The sequence below is a fragment of the Thalassophryne amazonica genome, chromosome 1, assembly GCF_902500255.1.
Source record: "Thalassophryne amazonica chromosome 1, fThaAma1.1, whole genome shotgun sequence".
Taxonomy (NCBI): domain Eukaryota; kingdom Metazoa; phylum Chordata; class Actinopteri; order Batrachoidiformes; family Batrachoididae; genus Thalassophryne; species Thalassophryne amazonica.
The window spans coordinates 20,060,967-20,080,280 of NC_047103.1; the positions used below are offsets into that span (position 1 = coordinate 20,060,967).

At 40.5% G+C, this 19,314-nt stretch overlaps 1 protein-coding gene across 2 annotated transcripts in view; it reads left to right on the forward strand.

Moving 5' to 3' along the window:
• Positions 1-19,314, forward strand: part of cdh7a (cadherin 7a) — a 375,152-nt gene that overhangs the window by 166,966 nt on the left and 188,872 nt on the right. For both annotated transcript variants that reach the window (XM_034166782.1, XM_034166771.1), the window contains one exon: positions 7,376-7,670. In XM_034166782.1, the coding sequence (XP_034022673.1) occupies positions 7,376-7,670 (295 nt within the window). The remainder of the gene's footprint in view (positions 1-7,375; positions 7,671-19,314) is intronic.

Genomic DNA, 19,314 nt, shown 5'->3' on the forward strand with positions numbered 1-19,314 from the left:
TTATTTCTGACATTTTAACATGGGCTTCTATGGGAACCTGCTCCTTTTTGAAGCCATGCCTCAAGCAGCCAGTCAAGAAACTGCAACTTTTTACACCAGATATCCTTCCTGATGCAACTCCACGTTACACGGAGAAGGGGTAGGGGTGGTCTTGAACCGGGATCCTTCCTCTCAGGTAAATAGTCACTAAAATCTTTGCCAGCGCGCTGTCCTTTATTGTGTAGTTTCATTCGTATTGGTAAATAACACTTTGTTGATTGTGTTTTGTTGGATGTGTTTCAGCCCCAATTAACTTGAACCCATTGACTAAGAAGCTCCAAAATTCAAATCCAATCTCAGTACCAGATTTTATTAATTCCACTGACACAGTTTTCACTCCAGCTTCTAAAACAAAGTAATTGTGTACTGGGGAAAAATGTTAAAAGCTTGCCCTGCTTTTCTTGATGTTAGCTGAGGTGTTGGGCTTTCAAGCACAGGTTAAATGACAGAAAAATGCACTTAATTCTGACAGTTTAAAGCTGTCCTTTTAACCCATATCAAAATTACCCACAACAGCGATAAATTGTGCAGCTCTTTTTCTGTGATCACTCAGCACATTGATGCCATTGATGGTCATCAGGCAGCTCAGACTTCAAACACAATTGATTATTCAAGGTTGGTTATTTGTCAGAGTAATTTGATTGCCCTCAACATCTTCAAGTGCTCTTTCTTAGGAAATTGACAGATTATTTTCCATAACTCTTCCTTGACTGGGGGTCTAGAAGTCATCTTTTCAAACATTTCTTGATTGACTTATTAGCAGCAGAGGGAGGTTGGGAAGTTGTGACTGGCATTAATAAAGGAGTGCTGAAAACATTTGAGTGTAAAAAAGTCATGTAATATGTCATTAAGAAATAGTGAATCCATGTATTCTGAGCTATTTGTACATCAACCATCAAATGGATTTTATTTATTTATTAATGTTTTACATAAGTAGAATTTATTAAATCAAGCTGTCACTGAGCAGAGCCACTCACTGCTGTGACAATCTACATTAAGAATGGAATATTAAAGCTGTATGGCCTTTGGTAAGATTTAAGTCATAAAAACAATTTTCTTTGGCACCTCTAATTTTATTGCTTGGCATTTAAATAAGGGATTCATAATATGATATTGTCAAGATGATCAAAATTTGTAATGTATGGAAACTATTTAGAATTTCTACCCCTGAGGGGGAGAAATTCAAGCATTAAGACACAATGATTTTCAATTGGTAGCAATGTCATAGATCATGTGGGGGCTTCCACTGATCTGTGTGACCATGCTGGGAGGGACATGGTGACTACCAGTTGGAGTAAAGAAAGGCAGCGTGACATCAGCTAGCTGCTTGCCCAAACAAAATAAGCCAAGTTAGCAGATAGTGTTCTGAAACAGCTTATTTCTGTATAAATTGAATATGTGTCTAATATATTTTGTAAAGGTTAGTGAGTAATAAACACTATATCTAAATATGCTGTGTTTGAAACCAGATAACACCTGTGAAGTGATTTACAAGTGTCTTACTGATTTTGCGTGCATGCCCTGGGGGTTGGTCAGGTCAAAGGTAATCTCAAAACCTCGTACATGTGTGCACACACTTCCTCCTGCAGTTAGTCTGCATGATGGCAATGAAGGAAAAGTAAATGTATACAATGGAATTCCCCCTAGATAAATCTGTTCATTCATTTTCATCCACTTACCCCGGTCTGAGCTGCGGTGGCAGCAGAGCAAGCAGCTCAACCCACACGTCCATATAGTCTGCCAAGCCCTGTAACTCTTGCTGGGGGATCCCAAGGCATTCCCAACAATCTCTCGAGAGGGGTCATGGGTCTTCCCCTGGGCCTCCTCGCAGTTGGACGTGTCTGAAAGACCTCCTTTGGGAGATGACCAGGGATTATGCTACCTCCCCTGGCTCCTTTCAATGCAAAGAAGCAGCGGCGCTGCTCTGATTCCCTCCCAGGTAGTCGAGCTTCTCACCCTGCCACAATCTTATTCTTTCAGTCATTGCCCAAAGGTCATGACCATAGTTGAGGATAGGAGCATGAATTGGCTGGTAAATTGAGAGCCTTGCCTTCTGGCTCATCTCCTTCTCACCACGACGGTCCGGTACAATGTCCAAACAATTTCAGACACTGTCCCAATCCATCTATCGATCTCATGCTCCAATTTACCCCAACTCTTGAAAAAGACCCCAAGACGTACTGTCCTAAGTGGAGGAGATTAGCTCTCCCCTGACCGAAAGGTGACAATCCGCCGTTTTCCAACAGACGACTGTAGTCTCAGATTTGGAGTCGCGTCTTTCTCTGCCTCAAACCAGTGCATATCGGAGGTCACTGCACGATGAAGCCAATAGAATCACATCATCTCCAAAAAAGCAGAGATGCAACTCTGAGGTCACCAAACCGGACACCCTCCAGTCCCTGCCTGTGCCTTGAATTCCTGTCCATGAACATCACAAATAGGACTGGTAACTAGGGGCAGCCCTGGCAGAGTACAACTTCCACTGGAAACAGGCCTGATGTAATATATCAGATAAATAGGTTCTTTGCATTAAAATGAGCTGTAAATTTGAAACATCTTACAAAATTAAATCTACACTATAATTCTTGGATTTCTGTGAAAACTAAATTTTGTTAGTTTTGTGAAATTTGAACAGCTGTACAGCTTTAAATTGCTTCATTTTCTAATGGAAGGCAAGTGCCCACATTTGAACTGGCCTCCAAAGATATGTGTGAGAGGAGTCACTAAAAATAAATTTATATTATGTCAGGATCATCAGGTTTCCAAGCACATTTTGCAGAATTACTGCAGATTTGTAAAAGAAAACAAGGAAAATAACAGTGTGCATATGGTCAATCCACATTTTGTATTTTGTAATTATTTGAAGATGATTATTTAAAGCTGCAGTGTGTAGGATTTAGTGTCATCTAGTGGTGAGGTTGGAGATTGCATTATTCCATCACTAGTCATGATTTTATTTCCCTTCATGTTTTCACTTGCAAAAGGGTTATTAACACTCAGTCATATTTATCTTAAAAAATGTAGTTTTTGTTTTTTACTTCTTATTGCAACTTGTCACTGACATACTGTCATCCTGTTTTGTCTATATTGTACCCATGTTGGGTACGTTATCCAAGGACCACAATGGAAATAAGTGCTAGTTGTTTCACTGTGTTAGCCTTTTATTGTGATAACTACAGAGGCATAAAGTTGATCAGCCACAGCATGAAGTTATGGGAAAGAGTAGTAGAAGCTAGGCTTAGAAAACAGGTGAAGAACTGTGAGCAGCAATATGGCTTCATGCCGAGAAAGAGCACTACAGATGCAATGTTTGCTCTGAGAATACTGTTGGAAAAGTACAGAGAAGGACAGAAAGAGTTACATTGTGTGTTTGTGGACTTAGAAAAAGCATATGATAGGGTGCCAAGAGAAGAGCTGTGGTATTGTATGAGGAAGTCTGGAGTGGCAGAGAAGTATGTTAGGGTAGTGCAGGACATGTACAAGAATAGTGTGACAGCGGTGAGATGCGCAGTCGAAATGACAGACTCATTCAAGGTGGAGGTGGGAATTACACCAAGGATCAGCTCTGAGTCCTTCTTGTTTGCAGTGGTGATGGACAGGTTGACAGATGAGATCAGACAGGAGTCCCCATGGACTATGATGTTTGCAGATGACATTGTGATCTGTAGTGAGAGTAGAGAGCAAGTTGAGTCTAGTCTGGAGAAGTGGAGATATGCTTTGGAGAGAAGGGGAATGAAAGTCAGTAGAAGCAAGACTGAGTACATGTGTGTGAATGAGAGGGAGCCCAGTGGAATAGTGCAGTTACAAGGAGTAGAAATGGTGAAAGTAGATGAGTTTAAATATTTGGGGTCAACTGTTCAAAGTAATGGAGAGTGTGGTAGAGAGGTGAAGAAGAGAGTGCAGGCAGGGTGGAGTGGGTGGAGAAAGGTGGCAGGAGTGATTTGTGACCGAAGAATATCAGCAAGAGTGAAGGGGAAAGTTTACAAAACAGTAGTGAGACCAGCTATGTTGTATGGTTTAGAGACAGTGGCACTAACAAAAAGACAGGAGGCAGAGCTGGAGGTGGCAGAGCTGAAGATGTTGAGATTCTCTTTGGGAGTGACAAGAATGGACAAGATTAGGAATGAACATATCAGAGGGACAGCTCAGGTTGGACGGTTTGGAGACAGTCAGAGGCGAGATTGAGATGGTTTGGACATGTGCAGAGGAGGGACCCAGGGTATATAGGGAGAAGGATGCTGAGGATGGAGCCACGAGGCAGGAGGAGAAGAGGGAGACCAAAGAGGAGGTTCATGGATGTGCTGAGAGAGGACATGCAGGTGGTTGGTGTGACAGAGAAAGATACAGAGGACAGGGTGAGATGGAAACGATTGATCTGCTGTGGCGACCCCTAACGGGAACAGCCGAAAGACAAAGAAGAAGAAGTATTGTATTTATTTTATGCAGTGGCATTTTAATAAATAAAATCAATCAATCAATCAAACAGGGTTGATGCTCCCTTGTGTTCACTCATCATAAGCAGTATATTTCATGTTATATTTCACAAATATTAGGGTTCTCAAACTTGCTAGCCTACAGTAGCAACCAGTGGACAGTCTACCATGGTACAAAATGCAAAAGACAGATTAAGTATGTCCCTTTTGGGCTACTGTATCAACATGGCGGCCTCGTGAGGGGGTCGGCTCCTATGTACATATAAAGTGCTCATTCTAAGCTTACGAAAACACAACCATTCATTGTTGCAGATTTACACTAAAAATTTACAGTTTGTTTACAGTGATTATTGTAGTAGTGGAGTGGGTGGGTGGCGCATTTCATTTTGTACAACGATTTGTGAGGAAATGCAAATCGTAATAGGATTCCCGAAAATAATCCATTCATGCATAAGTGATATGTGCTTTGATATTTTGATCCCATTTGGATTACAGTTGCTTTGTCCCATAAACGCGTTGATCTGTGTTTCAGTTTGTGTGCACAGCAACATGAGAGAAAATTCACACCTGCAAATGTTCCATTCTGTACAAAATGCAGGGTTTTTTTTTAACACTATATCTCTGCATAAACCTAATTTAGTTATGTAGCTGTGAGTAGGTGTTAGGATCTAAATTTCCAGTATAACATAGACCACATGAAGAGATCACTCAGGTAAATATAGTTTAGCTGTCATAGTAAAGGTCCTCGGTGCTCCACAACTGTGTCTATGCATGTAAAAACATATCTGTGATGTTTTAGCAATATTTCAAAATCCAATAGCTCACTACAGACTTCTGTGACCTACTTCATATCAAGGAAGTCATAGCGGATTGCTTGCTTGCTGCTACTGGCCACAGAGGGGGTGTGGCCAGTAGTAGCTCATTTCCATTTAATGCAACAGGCAGAAAAGTTAATTGATTTTTAACCCAAAGCCAAAATATGACCATCGGGTATTACGAAGACTTTGCATCCATCCATCTGTCCGTTCATCTGTGCTCAGCATAAATCCAGTCCTATTACTGCCAGGGGCTTCAAATTCACAGAGAGCATTCTTGGGACACAGACCTTGGACAAGTTGAAAGATGGCTAACCTTGACCTATTGAGGGGTTAAAAGGTCACATTCTTTCTACACATTCTTTCAGATACTCTCGCCTCAAAAGGCCGCCGGTATTTTAGCATTGCACTATATTTTTAAAATAGGATCATTGTTTGTTTTTATGACAGATCAGTAGGTGTCCTTGTGGGTGTGGACAGAAATGCAAACTGGCTCAGTGGGCATGTCTCACAGAGAAATCAGGGCTCGTATCTGTGAAGCAACTCAAAGTCCTCTCAAAGAGCTCCTAACTTAGCCTAAAATTTCCTGGGAAGGAATCTTAGCCTAAGAGTGAGCTATCAGGTGTCTGAGAGCAAGTCTGAGCAAGGAGGGGACAGAAATTCCGATCTTTGTGAGGAGGCAGGGTTGGCCCCATTGCTAGGTATGACGCAGTCCTCTAAGAGCTGTGATTGGCTGTCACAGAAAGGGGAGGAGAAATTTAAAAACATGCCCTCCTAGTCATAAATGGACATTGAAATCAACCGATGATAGTGTGCGTGAGTGCATAAGTTTATTGATGACGTTCATTGTGAATACATAATTTAGTTGTAAATACTTTAAAATACATGCATGAAACAAGAAAGTTAAAAGACTTATTGCCATTGTGGTCCATTTAAAATCAAATGACAAAATCAATGCAATAATAAAACAAAATAACAATATTAATAGTACCGATAATAATAATAATAAATTATTATATTAACAGTGTGTATATGATAACAAGAACCTAAACAATTTAGAAATACATTAAGACAGTAAATTAACATAACATAATTACGTAGATCAAGCGGGTAGCGTGTTACTGACTCACTGTCATCCTACATATGGAGAATATCTCTGCTTCCTCTGTGTGTTCCAGCATCTCCTCTGCTTAAGACACTCTTAGATTTCTTAAAAGTCCTCCTCCCTCCTCTTACCAGTTTGGCACCTTAGGAGCTCTCTTAAGACCTAAGGTGTTTTGCGGATAACTTTCCTCATACCAAGGAAAAATTCTAAGAAATGTCTAAGATTTGTCTTAGAAAAACATCACTAGGAGCTATTTTTAGCCTTAGGCTGCTTTGTGGATACGGGCCCTGGAGTTCAGTTGTGGTCTTCTGTGACATAAGTCACACAGGTTTATTGTGAGCTATCTAAAGACAAAACTTTGCTTGTATTAGGGGAGTTCCTTCATGCGTCGTCATAAAACAGGCAGCGGTGGCAGACCTAGGCTTTGGAAATGAAAGAAACTCACAAACAAGCTCATTTCAATGTACATGCAACTTCATCTGCATCTGCTCATAATTTACATCATGCATGTGATGATGACATTATTCCCTGCAGCAAACCTACACGTGCAGCAGGTGGTAGGGAGGTTGATGGAATATTAGAGGTTGCATTTGCATTGGTCTGATGCATCAATGTTCACGATGTTTAATGTGTTTGTTTTTATTTTATTGCCTTTTGATTTGGAGACTTGCTAGATGATGGCATTTTCTTCTTTCAAGTTATTATGTTTGCAAAATGGAGGGATGGATCCATTTATCTGCCCAGTGACAGACTGCATTTGTTGTTTCAAACCCTAGGAATTCTGGGATATTGAGGATGCTTAAGATGACAACTATAATTGTCATTAAAAGATAGAAAAGTGATTTTGCACAATGTAACCTGATATAAATAGAGTGACAAGAAAAAAAAAAAACAACCCCATTCAACTGGTCTAGCATTATCATTTGTTGTGTTTGTGTTTGTCACATATAACATCTCTTAAACTGCTCTTGTCTTTTCTACAGCTACACTCAGATGTGGACAAAGGTGATGGAAAGGTGAAATATGTGCTATCTGGTGAGGGCGCCGCCTCCATCTTTACCATCGATGAGAATACAGGAGACATCCACGCCACAAAGCGCCTCGATCGGGAGGCGCAGGCCTACTATACCCTTCAAGCACAAGCTGTAGACCGACTCACCAATTTGCCTGTAGAACCTAAGTCTGAATTCGTGGTCAAGGTTCAGGACATCAACGACAATGAGCCCAAGTTTGTTGATGGCCCATACATGGCAGGAGTACCGGAGATGTCACCATTAGGTAAACCTTCTCTTCCCTTCTGTATGTTTAAACCCCCCACTTCACCACTTTTTATCTTAAAAAACTCCTAATCTCGTTTTCTCGCTTTCAAATGCCCCCACTCCATCCTCTGAATTTGATAATTTTCCTCCTCACTGAATCTCTCTTCATCTCTCTCATCTGTCTTTAGGTCATATGGGATTTGGGATGTTTGCAATATTAATATGAATCTTCCTTGTTCACTTTGTAAGACTCAATATATGCTAATAATTTAGAGCCCAATTTAAACTGCATGAAGGTATGGTACACGGGCTCCAACATCGGCTGAAATGGTTGCAGTGCAGTCTGGCTTCACAACGAAGAACTCAACCACTGAGTGTATCTGAGCTCTGCTAGTACCTGTTGAACACAAAGCAAATATTGTGAATGCTCCTTTCTTCCATGTTGATTTTCATGATGGGTTGGTGTAAGTTGACCAGCTGCTCTCTGGGCCATCCTGAGTGTTTGCAGGACTCCCACACAAGTTGCTGGACATCGTAGCCGACCTTTACACAGCATGGACTGGGTGTGGTGTAGGGTTGTGGAAACCAGTGGCATAGATGTCTTTGTCAGCAGTCTTGGCCTTTGAGATACAGCGTTACCTGAGAGGAGCATATGGAGTCTTGAGGTCACGTGACGAATGCGTTTGGCAATTCTGGAGAATAAAAACTAAGATATTGATGCTTCCTGTCTTATGGTATGGCTGTGAGGCCGTTAATGCTAACCAGTAGGGTTGCACGATATATTGCCTGAACATCGCCATTGCGACGTGCACATGTGCAATTGTTACAGTACAGGACTTGTGATGTGGCATAATTAAATTAAGCATACACATTTACATTGCCAAGTGATACGGGGAAAAACCCACTTTGATTTTTCATGATTAACCAACAAAGGATGTCAAAGACGCTGAATTTACTCAAATAAAGGATCTTGGTAATGCGAGGGCATGACATGCACCTCACTGTGCTGCATGCACCAATCATAGTCTCAGATGAAGAAAAAAAAAAAAAAATATATATATATATATATATATATACACAAGGTCTGTTAGAAAAGTATCCGACCTTTTTGTTTTTTTCAAAAACCATATGGATTTGAATCACGTGTGATTGCGTCACATTTGTGCCAAGCTTGAACCTTCGTGCGCATGCGTGAGTTTTTTCACGCCTGTCGGTTGCGTCATTCGCCTGTGAGCAGGCTTTGTGTGAGCACTGGTCCACCCCTCTCGTCGGTTTTTTATTGCGAATAAATGTCTGAACAATTTGGAGCTTTGCTGCATCAATTTTTTTCCAGAAACTGTGAGAGACCTCCAGGTGGACACCGTTTGGAAAATTAATATGGCTTTCAGAGACGATTTTATGGGGATTATACAAATTAAGGAGTGTTACTGCCGCTTTAAGGATGGCCCACAACTGCTGAGAGCGCGGCACGCTCCCAGGGCTGATCGACATGCTCAGACCCCGCTGAAACAACCAGATCATTTCCAACGTGAAGGCTTTGTTGATCCGGGACCTCGTCTGACTTTAACAAAAAGGCAGAAGTCGTGGACATCAGCACTTTTTCGGCACATTCCACTGTTACAGGAGTTTTTTCATGGAAATAAAAGCGGAGGGACGCGCCACGGAGCTGTTCATTATGCGGGACAAAACAACCTCGGTGTTGGTCTCACAGGACAGCTTAAAGGTGGATTTCAGATGGCTGTCGGTTGCTTTTCAGTCATGTGATTGTGCATGAGCTGGACCTGCCCCAACATGTCCTGGAAGGCTTCATCATGGCGTTGCTTTGTACCATGCAGCTCCACCGCGACGCGCGGAATTCCTCCGCACGTCTGTCTCAATGTACCGAAAAAATGCTGATGTCCACGTCTTTCACAATTCCTGTGCTAGTCAGACGACATACCGGATCAAGACAGCGTCCAGTTTAGAAATGAACGGCACATTCCACTGTTACAGGATTTTTTTTTTCATGGAAAGAGATGCGGCTCGAGCTCGCATCGGCTCGCAGCCGGAGCGGCGCGCCCGCCACAGGAAAAACACAGACGCGCCAATCCGTCCACACGTCTTTCATTAAAAAAATCTCCTTTAACAGTGGAATGTCCGGATAAACTGCTGATTCCGACCTCTTCTGAAAGTTCTCTGTTCTCTCACGACATCCTGGGTCAACAGAGGCTTAAATTTGGAGGTTTTCAGCTTGAAATACAACCCCTGGCAAAAATTATGGAATCACCGGCCTCAGAGGATGTTCATTCAGTTGTTTAATTTTGTAGAAAAAAAGCAGATCACAGACATGACACAAAACTAAAGTCATTTCAAATAGCAACTTTCTGGCTTTAAGAAACACTATAAGAAATCAAGAAAAAAAGATTGTGGCAGTCAGTAACGGTTACTTTTTTAGACCAAGCAGAGGAAAAAAATATGGAATCACTCAATTCTGAGGAAAAAATTATGGAATCACCCTGTAAATTTTCATCCCCCAAATTAACACCTGCATCAAATCAGATCTGCTCATTGACATTGACCGTATGCCATGACATTGACTCTATGTGTCTTTTTGCAAGGAATGTTTTTGCAGTTTTTGCTCTATGGCAAGATGCATTATCATCTTGAAAAATGATTTCATCATCCCCAAACATCCTTTCAATTGTCCAAAATATCAACATAAACTTGTGCATTTATTGATGATGTAATGACAGCCATCTCCCCAGTGCCTTTACCTGACATGCAGCCCCATATCATCAATGACTGTGGAAATTTACATGTTCTCTTCAGGCAGTCATCTTTATAAATCTCATTGGAACGGCACCAAACAAAAGTTCCAGCATCATCACCTTGCCCAATGCAGATTTGAGATTCATCACTGAATATGACTTTCATCCAGTCATCCACAGTCCACGATTGCTTTTCCTTAGCCCATTGTAACCTTGTTTTTTTTCTGTTTAGGTGTTAATGATGCCTTTCGTTTAGCTTTTCTGTATGTAAATCCCATTTCCTTTAGGCGGTTTCTTACAGTTCGGTCACAGACGTTGACTCCAGTTTCCTCCCATTCGTTCCTCATTTGTTTTGTTGTACATTTTTCGATTTTTGAGACATATTGCTTTAAGTTTTCTGTCTTGACGCTTTGATGTCTTCCTTGGTCTACCAGTATGTTTGCCTTTAACAACCTTCCCATGTTTTTTGTATTTGGTCCAGAGTTTAGACACAGCTGACTGTGAACAACCAACATCTTTTGCAACATTGCATGATGATTTACTCTTTTAAGAGTTTGATAATCCTCTCCTTTGTTTCAATTGACATCTCTCGTGTTGGAGCCATGATTCATGTCAGTCCACTTGGTGCAACAGCTCTCCAAGGTGTGTTCACTCCTTTTTAGATGCAGACTAACGAGCAGATCTGATATGATGCAGGTGTTAGTTTTGGGGATGAAAATTTACAGGGTGATTCCATAATTTTTTCCTCAGAATTGAGTGATTCCATATTTTTTTTTTTGTTTGGTGCCTTTCCAACGAGATTTATAAAGATGACTGCCTGAAGAGAACATGTAAATTTCCACAGTCATTGATGATATGGGGCTGCATGTCAGGTAAAGGCACTGGGGAGATGGCTGTCATTACATCATCAATAAATGCACAAGTTTATGTTGATATTTTGGACAATTGAAAGGATGTTTGGGGATGATGAAATCATTTTTCACGATGATAATGCATCTTGCCATAGAGCAAAAACTGCAAAAACATTCCTTGCAAAAAGACACATAGGGTCAATGTCAATGAGCAGATCTGATATGATGCAGGTGTTAGTTTTGGGGATGAAAATTTACAGGGTGATTCCATAATTTTTTCCTCAGAGCACCTCGGAGCGCTACAGACGTCCTGCTCTGTGGGAAGTCCTTACAGCGATAGAAACAATCCAAAATCTCTCATCAGCCATTAAAATTTTTACCGAAAACCAGCTGAATTTTTGGAATGGTGTCCATTCAGATGTGCCTCACAGTTTTTGAAAAAATTTTGATCAAGCACAGCGCCAGTCTCTCAGAAACGTCTCAGACAATTTTCTTTTCTGCTCTGGGTGTGAAATGTTTAGTTATTCCTCGGCCTCCTTTAGCAGTAATGGTACTTGTAATAAGTGTAGCTTATTCGTAGCTTTGGAGGCCAGGCTGGGCGAATTGGAGACTCGGCTCCGCACCGTGGAAAATTCTACAGCTAGCCAGGCCCCTGTAGTCGGTGCGGACCAAGGTAGCTTAGCCGCCGTTAGTTCCCCCCTGGCAGATCCCGAGCAGCCGGGAAAGCAGGCCGACTGGGTGACTGTGAGGAGGAAGCGTAGTTCTAAACAGAAGCCCCGTGTACACCGCCAACCCGTTCACATTTCTAACCGTTTTTCCCCACTCGGCGACACACCCACCGAGGATCAAACTCTGGTTATTGGCGACTCTGTTTTGAGAAATGTGAAGTTAGCGACACCAGCAACCATAGTCAATTGTCTTCCGGGGGCCAGAGCAGGCGACATTGAAGGAAATTTGAAACTGCTGGCTAAGGCTAAGCATAAATTTGGTAAGATTGTAATTCACGTCGGCAGTAATGACACCCGGTTACGCCAATCGGAGGTCACTAAAATTAACATTAAATCGGTGTGTAACTTTGCAAAAACAATGTCGGACTCTGTAGTTTTCTCTGGGCCCCTCCCCAATCGGACCGGGAGTGACATGTTTAGCCGCATGTTCTCCCTGAATTGCTGGCTGTCTGAGTGGTGTCCAAAAAATGAGGTGGGCTTCATAGATAATTGGCAAAGCTTCTGGGGAAAACCTGGTCTTGTTAGGAGAGACGGCATCCATCCCACTTTGGATAGAGCAGCTCTCATTTCTAGAAATCTGGCCAATTTTCTTAAATCCTCCAAACCGTGACTATCCAGGGTTGGGACCAGGAAGCAGAGTTGTAGTCTTACACTCCTCTCTGCAGCTTCTCTCCCCCCTGCCATCCCCTCACTACCCCATCCCCGTAGAGACGGTGCCTGCTCCCAGACTACCAATAACCAGCAAAAATCTATTTAAGCATAAAAATTCAAAAAGAAAAAATAATATAGCACCTTCAACTGCACCACAGACTAAAACAGTTAAATGTGGTCTATTAAACATTAGGTCTCTCTCTTCTAAGTCCCTGTTGGTAAATGATATAATAATTGATCAACATATTGATTTATTCTGCCTTACAGAAACCTGGTTACAGCAGGATGAATATGTTAGTTTAAATGAGTCAACACCCCCGAATCACACTAACTGTCAGAACGCTCGTAGCACGGGCCGAGGCGGAGGATTAGCAGCAATCTTCCATTCCAGCTTATTAATTAATCAAAAACCCAGACAGAGCTTTAATTCATTTGAAAGCTTGACTCTTAGTCTTGTCCATCCAAATTGGAAGTCCCAAAAAACAGTTTTATTTGTTATTATCTATCGTCCACCTGGTCGTTACTGTGAGTTTCTCTGTGAATTTTCAGACCTTTTGTCTGACTTAGTGCTTAGCTCAGATAAGATAATTATAGTGGGCGATTTTAACATCCACACAGATGCTGAGAATGACAGCCTCAACACTGCATTTAATCTATTATTAGACTCTACTGGCTTTGCTCAAAAAGTAAATGAGTCCACCCACCACTTTAATCATATCTTAGATCTTGTTCTGACTTATGGTATGGAAATAGAAGACTTAACAGTATTCCCTGAAAACTCCCTGCTGTCTGATCATTTCTTAATAACATTTACATTTACTCTGATGGACTACCCAGCAGTGGGGAATAAGTTTCATTACACTAGAAGTCTTTCAGAAAGCGCTGTAACTAGGTTTAAGGATATGATTCCTTCTTTATGTTCTCTAATGCCATATGCCAACACAGTGCAGAGTAGCTACCTAAACTCTGTAAGTGAGATAGAGTATCTCGTCAATAGTTTTACATCCTTATTGAAGACAACTTTGGATGCTGTAGCTCCTCTGAAAAAGAGAGCTTTAAATCAGAAGTGCCTGACTCCGTGGTATAACTCACAAACTCGTAGCTTAAAGCAGATAACCCGTAAGTTGGAGAGGAAATGGCGTCTCACTAATTTAGAAGATCTTCACTTAACCTGGAAAAAGAGTCTGTTGCTCTATAAAAAAGCCCTCCGTAAAGCTAGGACATCTTTCTACTCATCACTAATTGAAGAAAATAAGAACAACCCCAGGTTTCTTTTCAGCACTGTAGCCAGGCTGACAAAGAGTCAGAGCTCTATTGAGCTGAGTATTCCATTAACTTTAACTAGTAATGACTTCATGACTTTCTTTGCTAACAAAATTTTAACTATTAGAGAAAAAATTACTCATAACCATCCCAAAGACGTATCGTTATCTTTGGCTGCTTTCAGTGATGCCGGTATTTGGTTAGACTCATTCTCTCAGATTGTGCTGTCTGAGTTATTTTCATTAGTTACTTCATCCAAACCATCAACATGTTTATTAGACCCCATTCCTACCAGGCTGCTCAAGGAAGCCCTACCATTATTTAATGCTTCGATCTTAAATATGATCAATCTATCTTTGTTAGTTGGCTATGTACCACAGGCTTTTAAGGTGGCAGTAATTAAACCATTACTTAAAAAGCCATCACTTGACCCAGCTATCTTAGCTAATTATAGGCCAATCTCCAACCTTCCTTTTCTCTCAAAAATTCTTGAAAGGGTAGTTGTAAAACAGCTAACTGATCATCTGCAGAGGAATGGTCTATTTGAAGAGTTTCAGTCAGGTTTTAGAATTCATCATAGTACAGAAACAGCATTAGTGAAGGTTACAAATGATCTTCTTATGGCCTCGGACAGTGGACTCATCTCTGTGCTTGTTCTGTTAGACCTCAGTGCTGCTTTTGATACTGTTGACCATAAAATTTTATTACAGAGATTAGAGCATGCCATAGGTATTAAAGGCACTGCGCTGCGGTGGTTTGAATCATATTTGTCTAATAGATTACAATTTGTTCATGTACATGGGGAATCTTCTTCACAGACTAGGGTTAATTATGGAGTTCCACAAGGTTCTGTGCTAGGACCAATTTTATTCACTTTATACATGCTTCCCTTAGGTAGTATTATTAGACGGTATTGCTTAAATTTTCATTGTTACGCAGATGATACCCAGCTTTATCTATCCATGAAGCCAGAGGACACACACCAATTAGCTAAACTGCAGGATCGTCTTACAGACATAAAGACATGGATGACCTCTAATTTCCTGCTTTTAAACTCAGATAAAACTGAAGTTATTGTACTTGGCCCCACAAATCTTAGAAACATGGTGTCTAACCATATCCTTACTCTGGATGGCATTGCCCTGGCCTCTAGTAATACTGTGAGAAATCTTGGAGTCATTTTTGATCAGGATATGTCATTCAAAGCGCATATTAAACAAATATGTAGGACTGCTTTTTTGCATTTACGCAATATCTCTAAAATCAGAAAGGTCTTGTCTCAGAGTGATGCTGAAAAACTAATTCATGCATTTATTTCCTCTAGGCTGGACTATTGTAATTCATTATTATCAGGTTGTCCTAAAAGTTCCCTAAAAAGCCTTCAGTTAATTCAAAATGCTGCAGCTAGAGTACTGACGGGGACTAGAAGGAGAGAGCATATCTCACCCATATTGGCCTCTCTTCATTGGCTTCCTGTTAATTCTAGAATAGAATTTAACATTCTTCTTCTTACTTATAAGGTTTTGAATAATCAGGTCCCATCTTATCTTAGGGACCTTGTAGTACCATATCACCCCAATAGAGCGCTTCGCTCTCAGACTACAGGCTTACTTGTAGTTCCTAGGGTTTGTAAGAGTAGAATGGGAGGCAGAGCCTTCAGCTTTCAGGCTCCTCTCCTGTGGAACCAGCTCCCAATTCAGATCAGGGAGACAGACACCCTCCCTACTTTTAAGATTAGGCTTAAAACTTTCCTTTTTGCTAAAGCTTATAGTTAGGGCTGGATCGGGTGACCCTGAACCATCCCTTAGTTATGCTGCTATAGACGTAGACTGCTGGGGGGTTCCCATGATGCACTGTTTCTTTCTCTTTTTGCTCTGTATGCACCACTCTGCATTTAATCATTAGTGATCGATCTCTGCTCCCCTCCACAGCATGTCTTTTTCCTGGTTCTCTCCCTCAGCCCCAACCAGTCCCAGCAGAAGACTGCCCCTCCCTGAGCCTGGTTCTGCTGGAGATTTCTTCCTGTTAAAAGGGAGTTTTTCCTTCCCAATGTAGCCAAGTGCTTGCTCACAGGGGGTCGTTTTGACCGTTGGGGTTTTACATAATTATTGTATGGCCTTGCCTTACAATATAAAGCGCCTTGGGGCAACTGTTTGTTGTGATTTGGCGCTATATATAAAAAAAAAAAATTGATTGATTGATTAACAATGAAAATCCGTCGAGGGGGCTGGACCACTCCTTCCACAAGGCGTGCTCACAGGCGAATGACGTCACCGACAGGCGTGAAAAAACTCACGCATGCGCACGAGGCTTCAAGCTTGGCTGATGTAATCACACGTGATTCAAATCCATATAGTTTTTTAAAAAATAAAACTGTCGGTTTCTTTTCTAATAGACCTCATATATATATGTATATATATATATATATATATGTATGTATATGTATATGTATGTATATGTATGTATATGTATATGTATGTATATGTATATGTATATATATGTATATATATGTATATGTATGTATATGTATATGTATATATATGTATATGTATATGTGTGTATATATGTATATGTATATATGTATATGTATGTATATGTATATATATGTATATGTGTGTATATATGTATATGTATATATGTGTATATATGTATATGTATATATGTATATATATGTATGTGTATATATGTATATGTATATGTGTATATATGTATGTGTATCAATCAATCAATCAATCAACTTTTTTCTTATATAGCGCCAAATCACAACAAACAGTTGCCCCAAGGCGCTCCACATTGTAAGGCAAGGCCATACAACAATCATGAAAAACCCCAACGGTCAAAACGACCCCCTATGAGCAAGCACTTGGCCACAGTGGGAAGGAAAAACTCCCTTTTAACAGGAAGAAACCTCCAGCAGAACCAGGCTCAGGGAGGGGCAGTCTTCTGCTGAGACTGGTTGGGGCTGAGGGAAAAAACCAGGAAAAAGACATTCCGTGAAGGGGGGCAGAGATCGATCACTAATGATTAAATGCAGAGTGATGCATACGGAGCAAAAAGAGAAAGAAACAGTGCATCATGGGAACCCCCCCACAATCTACGTCTAAAGCAGCATAACCAAGGGATGGTCCAGGGTCACCCGATCCAGCCCTAACTATAAGCCTTAGCGAAAAGGAAAGTTTTAAGCCTAATCTTAAAGGTAGAGAGGGTATCTGTCTCCCTGATCTGAATTGGGAGCTGGTTCCACAGGAGAGGAGCCTGAAAGCTGAAGGCTCTGCCTCCCATTCTACTCTTACAAACCCTAGGAACTACAAGTAAGCCCGCAGTCTGAGAGCGAAGCGCTCTAATGGGGTCTACGAGGTCCCTAAGATAAGATGGGACCTGATTATTCAAAACCTTATAAGTAAGAAGAAGAATGTTAAATTCTATTCTAGAATTAACAGGAAGCCAATGAAGAGAGGCCAACACGGGTGAGATATGCTCTCTCCTGCTAGTCCCCGTCAGTACTCTAGCTGCAGCATTCTGAACCAACTGAAGGCTTTTTAGGGAACTTTTAGGACAACCTGATAATAATGAATTACAATAGTCCAGCCTAGAGGAAATAAATGCATGAATTAGTTTTTCAGCATTACTCTGAGACAAGACCTTTCTGATTTTAGAGATATTGCGTAAATGCAAAAAGGCAGTCCTACATATTTGTTTAATATGCGCTTTGAATGACATATCCTGATCAAAAATGACTCCAAGATTTCTCACAGTATTACTAGAGATCAGGGAAATGCCATCCAGAGTAACGATCTGGTTAGACACCATGCTTCTAAGATTTGTGGGGCCAAGTACAATAACTTCAGTTTTATCTGAGTTTAAAAGCAGGAAATTAGAGGTCATCCATGTCTTTATGTCTGTAAGACAATCCTGCAGTTTAGCTAATTGGTGTGTATCCTCTGGCTTCATGGATAGATAAAGCTGGGTATCATCTGCGTAACAATGAAAATTTAAGCAATACCGTCTAATAATACTGCCTAAGGGAAGCATGTATAAAGTGAATAAAATTGGTCCTAGCACAGAACCTTGTGGAACTCCATAATTAACTTTAGTCTGTGAAAGATAGATTCCCCATTTACATGAACAAACTGTATCATTAGACAAATATGATTCAAACCACCGCAGTGCAGTGCCTTAAATACCTATGACATGCTCTAATCTCTGTAATAAAATTTTATGGTCAACAGTATCAAAGCAGCACTGAGGTCCAACAGAACACGCACAGAGATAAGTCCACTGTCCGAAGCCCATAAGAAGATCATTTGTAACCTTCACTAATGCTGTTTCTGTACTATGATGAATTCTAAAACCTGACTGAAACTCTTCAAATAGACCATTCCTCTGCAGGTGATCAGTTAGCTGTTTTACAACTATCCTCTCAAGAATCTTTGAGAGAAAAGGAAGAAAGGAAGGTGTATATATGTATATGTATATATATGTGTATATATATGTATATATATATGTATATGTATATATATGTGTATATATATGTATATATATATGTATGTATATATATGTATGTATATGTATGTATATGTATGTATATATGTATATATATATGTATGTATATGTATGTATATGTATGTATATATGTATATATATATGTATGTATATGTATGTATATGTATGTATGTATATGTATGTATATATGTATATATATGTATGTATATGTATGTATATGTATATGTATGTATATATATGTATATATATATATATGTATATATATGTATATATATATATATATCTATGTATATATGTATATATATGTATATGTATATATATATATGTACTTCAGCGTTTCTGGATACAGAAAAGATGATCCTGCACAATATTCATACATCACAATATCTATCATTATGGGCAAAATAAAAAATTAAAATCAGAAAATGTTCCCAATATCATGCAGCCCTACTAACTACTGACCAAAGGCATTGTCTTTGGTACGAGGTGTCTTTGGGTGATCCCTGGATGCTGCTGGAATGACTTTGTGTTATGGTTACATATTTGGGCAGATTAAGAAAAGGAGAATCACTTGCATTGTTAGGGAATGTCAGTTATTACACTTTGTCCATGTGGGTCGCTTCTCTGGGCATGATTCTGCACGCAGATGCCTCATCATTGAGGACCCTGAGCCAAGTATAAGGCCACATTTCACTTGGTTGCAGCAGACAGATTGCTACTTACATGGGGTTTGAATGCACCAGTTTATTTTCCCACCTGGGATCCAAGTTCGTTTCATAGTGTGGTAGATGCAGCCGTGCATGGCACCAGTCCACCTGACCTGGCCTTGCACTGCATGTAGCTCTGCTGGGGAAAATAACATGACCTATGTGCTTTATAGCAAACCAAAATAACTACAAATTCCTTAGAATCTGTCTGTG